Source organism: Gadus macrocephalus, chromosome 1 (genome assembly GCF_031168955.1).
Source record: "Gadus macrocephalus chromosome 1, ASM3116895v1".
Taxonomy (NCBI): Eukaryota; Metazoa; Chordata; class Actinopteri; order Gadiformes; family Gadidae; genus Gadus; species Gadus macrocephalus.
Window position 1 is genome coordinate 18,163,549 of NC_082382.1, and position 7,346 is coordinate 18,170,894.

At 48.6% G+C, this 7,346-nt stretch overlaps 1 protein-coding gene across 1 annotated transcript; it reads left to right on the plus strand.

The window, feature by feature from the left end:
- The first annotated feature begins 243 nt into the window (after positions 1-243).
- LOC132460545 (uncharacterized) lies at positions 244-7,346 on the plus strand. Its single transcript, XM_060055342.1, has 8 exons — positions 244-353; positions 696-1,842; positions 3,648-3,782; positions 4,032-4,206; positions 5,063-5,161; positions 5,525-5,616; positions 6,048-6,188; positions 6,487-7,346. The coding sequence occupies exons 1-8, from the start codon at positions 244-246 to the stop codon at positions 6,772-6,774; spliced, it is 2,187 nt and encodes a 728-aa protein (XP_059911325.1). The 3' UTR covers positions 6,775-7,346.

The following is a 7,346-nucleotide window of genomic DNA, read 5'->3' on the forward strand; positions in this document are numbered from 1 at the left end:
ACTATTGTCTTCAAAACAATACAGCCCTGAAACACGCCTCCCTGACACAACCCACCACCCCCAGCCGAAAGGAACCACATCGAGCCAAACCCGCTCCGGTGCGCGCATCTGGTCAGGACCGCTGCTCTCTAATGGGAATACATGTTGATCGGTGCTGCTCGTACCCGGGAGCCCCGACACGAGACCTGAACCTGCCCTGTAGATCAACAGGCCCATGTCATCGTTGAAGTTCATGAAAAAAGAATGTTTCGCATCTGGGACTTTGTCCTCGGCCTCTTTAAAAGGAACGCTCTCCAAGATCCAGAGCAGGCGGACCAAGAGGCGGCGAGTCGGCCCAGGGACGGAGGGCGAAGGCGAGTGTGAACTCTGCAGGTGTGTTTATATGATCTAAAAACAGTCAAAACATTAAAAAATAAGACGTTTTTATGTATTTTAAAATAGCAAAAGAGGTTACATACATTTTATATATAGGCCATATAGGTAAACGGTGTTATCTCATCGAGGCAAAAAGTGTATTTATTTTGAGTTCAGTTCCAAATCCATTAATACTAGTCATAAAAGGGCTATAGCCCTACAGTAATAATAAAAACAAATATGCAAGCTTGTTTTTTGTATAAATATCAAATTATACTGTTTTATAGGGCGGCTACTAAGTATCCTTAGTAATTGTAAACCGTGTATCTATCCCATCGCAGGTGCTCCATAATCACCGGTGGTGGCAGCAGTCGCTCGGTCCGTCGCATCCTGGCAGCCTGCCTTCTCTCCTTCGCTGCCCTGCTAGGAGCCGTCTCCGTGGACCTCAACTCCAGCTTTGATCTGTTGCGCGCCACAGAAGCAGCCTACGATGAACTTACCTCGTGCAGGACGATGGCTATACTGCAACTCGTGGCTAAACTCCAAACGATGAGAAGTCTTTGGACGCAAAACCTAAGCAACGACACGTGGGAAGCAATGACCTTCTCTGAAGTTATCGTACCCGTGTTTGACGGACTCTGCGATCATGACGCGCCCGGTCTCACTGACAGCCACGGTCTTCCCTGCGATGAGGAACTAGCGCCTTTTTGTACAGACGTTTATAACGACGTGCAAGAGCTCCGGAACTCCACATGGAAGGAGGACAACATGCAGGGAAACGGCACCTTGGCCTTTTCCCTGGTGATCGCCAGACTCCTCGACATGTGGGGCACGGCCGAGCAGAGCGTACTCATGGCCAAACGATACTCGGCCTGGAGAGACGTGCTCTCCTCCAGGCTCCTGCAGGCGATCATAGAGCTCACCGACCAGGCGGTCCACCTCCCGCCCGCCGACACCCGGACGGGGGGCTTCCGCCGCAAGTGGACCACCACACTCAGCCGCCTTGGTTTCGCCAGGGTCATGTCCGAGACGCTGAGCGACTGCTGGCTCCAGAACGTCGACCTCAGGCCCAACCTGACGGACCTCCTCGAGGACCCCTGGGAGACGTCCGGACCCCCCAGCGGCGATCCCGCCTCCCCCCCCCTGCTCCCCCCCGCCGCGGGGCTGCACGCCCTGAGGGACGCCCAGGAGTGCCTCCTGGAGGGGTCGGTGCCGGCCTTGCGCCGGGCGTCCCGCGAGCTGTTCTCGGGGCTGAGCATGCGGGTGTGCTTGCTGGCCATGGCCTGCCTCATCTACCCCGTGGCGCTGGTGTCCTTCAAGCAGATGACCGAGTGGATCCAGAACTACGCGCGCAGCCTGCGGGAGAAGACGGAGGACCTGCGGCGCCAGCGGCAGCTGGCCGAGGACCTGCTCCACCAGATGCTGCCCAAGTCGGTGGCCAAGCAGCTCCGCCAGCAGAAGCACGTGGAGGCGGAGAGCTACGACAATGTGCGTGCTTGCTGGGTAGAACTCATGTGTGGGCGCTGGCTGGGTCCACACAATGTGTGGGAGTGTGTGTGTGTGAGATGATGGCTGGTTTTAACATGTTGCACATGGATGGCTCAATGGGCAACAGGTGTGCAGCCCCACCCAGCCCACAGAGAGTCCAATCAGACTCGGGTCAGGTGAGGCTGCTCAAACAAGTCATTACCCCCACACACTCCCACACCATGGTCGATGCATTAATGAGCGGGTGGGTTTGTGGGGTGGGGATGGATGGAGGGGGGGGGGGGGGGGGGAGGGTTTAGGGCATCTTTCTCAAGGATGCCTACATCTCCTCCATTTCTACCCCTAAGGGGTAGAAATGGGATTGGGCCTTAGACTGCAGACATAGGGTGTTCGAACCCGGGACATTACGGCTGGGAGTCAAGCGCCATCACGCCGTTGTAGACTTGTAGCCTACAGTCAAACTCGGATGTGTGGTGGGGGGAAATGAAATGGTGTTGATGACATCCTTGGTTAGGAAGCTTTGCTTGATGATGGTAAGGCTTTGGTATGATGGGGTAGATGAAAAAAAAACATTTCGATTTGTGAATTCAGTTTTAATTTCAGCATTTCTAGTTTTTGAAGACTGTGAGTGAACCAGCATCATGTGAAATGAACAAAAGATAAACACAAAGCGACAAAGACACAGACACACACACACACACACACACACACACACACACACACACACACACACACACACACACACACACACACACACACACACACACACACACACACACACACACACACACACACACACACACACACACACACACACAAACACACACATTGAATGGAAGGATGGGTAGAATGAAGGGATTGCGACCGCAGACAGTTTGAAGTGATCCCCAGGTGTGGGATTTCACCTTGAGAAAAATATAACAATGTTGTCTGGATCTAAACATTTCCATGTAAAAAATGCTTGTTAATGTTGAAGTGAAAAGCTTATCTTGCAAGATCTGGGCAACATACTGAATTAGCCCGATCCTTATTTGCTAGCTTTGTTGCCATTGTCTGTGTAATTGCCCGTAATTATCCTATTCCATATTCATCAGGAGATAAAACAGGATATATGGGTGAAAATTGCGTTTGCTCATTGAAGGGGTTTCAAGCAGCTGTTCCAAGCTCTCTTTGTGACCACATTTCACCCTGATATTTTTTTCTGGATACACAGATGTAACATATTTGGAGTTCTTGCAAGAAAACCCAAAGCAGTAACCGCTTCAGCAAACGAAGTGTGGGCTAACATGTTTCAGAAGGAGGACAGAAAATGCTGAATAGTGCAATTTGCAATAGGCAGTTTTTTCACGTTTGTTTAAAGCTGGCATTTGGCATTTAACAGCGAGATACCGATTGCGACTGAACCAAATAAGCCAACCCTCTGTTTCCAAAGACATAGGAGATGCTGCGGTGGCTTGTACTGGCCTCAGAGGCACCAGTAGTTACACAAATGCAATGTCATTGTCAAGGTTGTCAAGGTTCCTTGACAGATTTATCAATTATATTTTGATATTTAGTCTGTAAAAATATATATTTCAATGCTTAGAAGTAAGAATGCAATTATGATTTTATAAAGAAAATGCTTACTAGTTAGCGTTTACTTACGGTATACCACTACTAACGAAGGGATACTAGTGGAAACAGACCATTTGTTAATGTTGGTTCAATCAGAATACTGATGAGTAATGCTATTTTAACCAGACTGTCTTGGTCCGTCTCATTGGCGCTCTATGTATTTTGTGGTCTACGTCTTTGTCTTTTTACAGGTTACCATTTTCTTCTCCGACATCGTGGGCTTCACCACCATCTCGGCGTCCTGCAACCCCCTGCAGGTGGTGGAGATGCTCAACAGCCTGTACATGTGCTTCGACACGCGCATCAACTCCTACGACGTCTACAAGGTACAGCGTCGACCTGGGGATGATCAGTAGGACAATGTTGTGGTCGACCCCAAGTGGAGACCATCAGGATGATGATAATGTGGTGGTGAACCTCAGGTGATAAGGATATGGAGGATGTTAATGCGGTTCACCTAAGTTGTTTATGACATTGTGGATATTGCTGTGGTTCACCTCAGGGGATAACGGTGAGTTGGATGACGCTGTAATGAGGTGATAATTCTACGGTCGGTACTGTTTGGTCGACCTAAGGTGGAGACCATCGGAGACGCCTACATGGTGGTCAGCGGGCTGCCGGAGAGGAACGGAGACAAGCATGCGGATGAGATAGCCAAGATGTCTCTAGACCTGCTGGCTGCGGTCCGGCAGGTCACCATCCCTCACATGCCCAACCAGAGACTGCAGCTCCGCGCCGGGATCCACACAGGTGAGCTACTCCCTGCCGTCATCACTACTATTCATTCATCCAACATCTGCTTCATTCTGACTCAGTGATAGATACGTGGGGCTTAGGAGCAGGGAGGGGTCAGGTGACATGCTCAAAGACGGCTACAGGAAGGCAGAGGACGTTGGAGAACCCAGTGCCTTGGACTGGGTAACACCGCATCGTAGCCGCTACACTCTTCTGCCACCCTTACCAAGCCCTAATAGATATTCTACATTTCTTTGATGGCTCAATGTGTTATTATTACATATATATATGTTGATAATGAACATAAATGACTCATTGTTTAGGAGCTAAATACAGGCTCTTTTCTGGTATTTTGATAACGAACAAAACTTGATGATTTGATGATTAATAAAACCCACATCCAATCTTCTGCCTGATAGTATTTCATACTTGAAGGATGTAAGGATGTATTGTAAATGGTCTTTCTATGTTGAAGGAGGGGTCTTTCATAATGAGAATCGATATGACAATCTCCGCAAATACGTGTTTATGTGTGACAATTACACACACATACACACACACACACACACACACACACACACACACACACACACACACACACACACACGCACCCACAAACACCCACACACAGTGTAAGAGAGCATCTCTCTCTCCTTCTCTCAGTTTCTCTCTCTATTTAATTAGATAAATGCTGGCCTCTCTGTGTTTGTTCACTGTTTGTGTGTGTGTGTGTGTGTGTGTGTGTGTGTGTGTGTGTGTGTGTGTGTGTGTGTGTGTGTGTGTGTGTGTGTGTGTGTGTGTGTGTGTGTGTGTGTGTGTGTGTGTGTGTGTGTGTGTGTGTGTGTGTGTGTGTGTGTGTGTGCGTGTTCAGGTCCATGCGTGGCAGGTATCGTGGGCTACAAGATGCCACGCTACTGTCTGTTCGGTGATACGGTCAACACAGCCTCGAGGATGGAGTCCACCAGCCTGCGTATGTGTGAACACACACACACACACACACACACACACACACACACACACACACACACACACACACACACACACACACACACACACACACACACACACACACACACACACTGTAAAAAAAAAACATAAAAACATCTGTATTTATCCATTCAGGTAAACTCTATTGTATTATAACATATAAAACTGCCCATTCGAAAAGTTTATTTGGACTGGTTCCAACCATTGTCCTGAATGATTAAGCTCCAGGGAGGAGATGGGAAATGTCTGAGGAAAAACATAACCTACAAGAAAACAAATGTGTAGAATACAATGGAAATGACAGAGGATAACATGCCGTGTGTTTTGTGTGGCTCCTGATCACCAGCCCAGAAGATCCACGCCAGCTCCGCCACCTACCTGGCCCTGATGAAGGACAACGCCTACGAGCTGCAGCTCCGAGGGGAGATCGAGGTCAAGGTGAGGGGGCTCCCGGCGGCTTCCCCGCTCCCCCTAGACGCTTCACGTAACACCTCCGTTCTGGTGCGGGTCGTGTCGGCTTTCAGGGCTGACGACGAAAAGGTTCCCGTTGTTCACCTTACTTGAGACTTCACTCGACACACAACCATGATACTCAGCTTAGCTTGTATGGCACTGTGGTGTGGTAGGGTGTGTGGACGAGGGCTGGTTTAAGCGGCCTCACCGGGCCCGACCAGGGGTGCAATTTTGAAGCGCATATTGAAAGTGCATTTTGAAAAAGGACTCGAACGTGCTCACAGCAATTCATTAGCCTTCAGGCTACGATCCGGTCGATGAGCCATACTCTGCTCTACATGTTTACGTGATAGACTGTGTCTTGCTTCATTCAAACAATCGTTAGCCTCCCCTTAACTCACGCCTGCTCCGTTCAGGGGAAAGGTAAGATGAACACCTACTGGCTGGTGGGTCACAAGAACTACAGCGTGCAGAACGACAGCCTGGTCTGCCACTGGAACCCCAACCTGGCCCGCAAGAAGAAACCAGTCGCTAACAGCCGGGGCTCTGTGGCCAATGTAGGTGTGATAACACTGACACACACTTACACTAACACAATAACAGAACTCATAATAACAGCTCACGTTGAATCGATGTGGAATTCACCGTTGTACAATTCATGTACATTTCTATTTTGTTTAGTTTTATATTTTTAGTCTTTTTCAATTAATCCAAAGTTAACTACAACTGAAGGATATGCCAACAAACAAACATAAATTTGAAAGCGCCGCTCAACCAACCATGTCCAACGTGCCTCTTCTTACCCCCTCCCACTCACGATCCAACCCCTGGACCCCCTCCTCCTCCTACCCCCAGTCTGCGGTGACGGTCAACAGCCCGAGTGAGAACCCCTCCAGCCCCAAGTCCGTCCTCTCCTCCACCACCCCCCACACCCCCCCACAGCCGCCCCAGGACGGGCCTGGCCTCTGCGTCTCGGCCCAGGTGGAGCACTGCGGCAGCGGGGGCAGAGGAGCCAGCTACAACACCCTGGGCTCCATGGTTGGCGGGCTCCAGGGGGGAGACGAGAGCCCGGCACTGAGCGAGGCCAGGGCCCGTGGGAGGGACAAGCCCGACCTGCTGCCTGGCTCCATTCCACACCTGTGACTGCAGGTGCTGAACGCGGCCAGAAGATGGCGCTAGATCCCTGTTTATTGTTGTTCACTGATTACGCGATGTGGTTGTCAAGCAATGATTTCAAGGCGGTCACTTCCAGTGTCGTTCTCTATGTTAGTTTTTTTGTGTACAGTTTCCTAAATGAAATTCTCAGATAATTTAAACAGAACAACTTCTCTGACTGGTTTATATAGCACCAAATAAGACACAATGATTGAACTGCATTGAAATTAAATATCTATTCGATTTACTTACTTACAGTATTCAATACAAATTTGATATTCCCATGATATCGACACCATATAGAATTGAGTAACACATATTCCCTTCAGATTTAGCAGTTTGTCCTTATGTCAAGTAGAAAAGTAGCTATCTATACATTACAAAAAATAAATCATATTTATTTAATCATTTCATTACATATTTACAGGAACATTTAATCTTACAAATATTAGCTGTAGTCTTTTCTTTATTGTTACTTTCAATAAATTGTATATATACTAGTATTTATATATATATATATGATTGTGAGGTTTCATTATCAGCTAACTGATATGTATTCT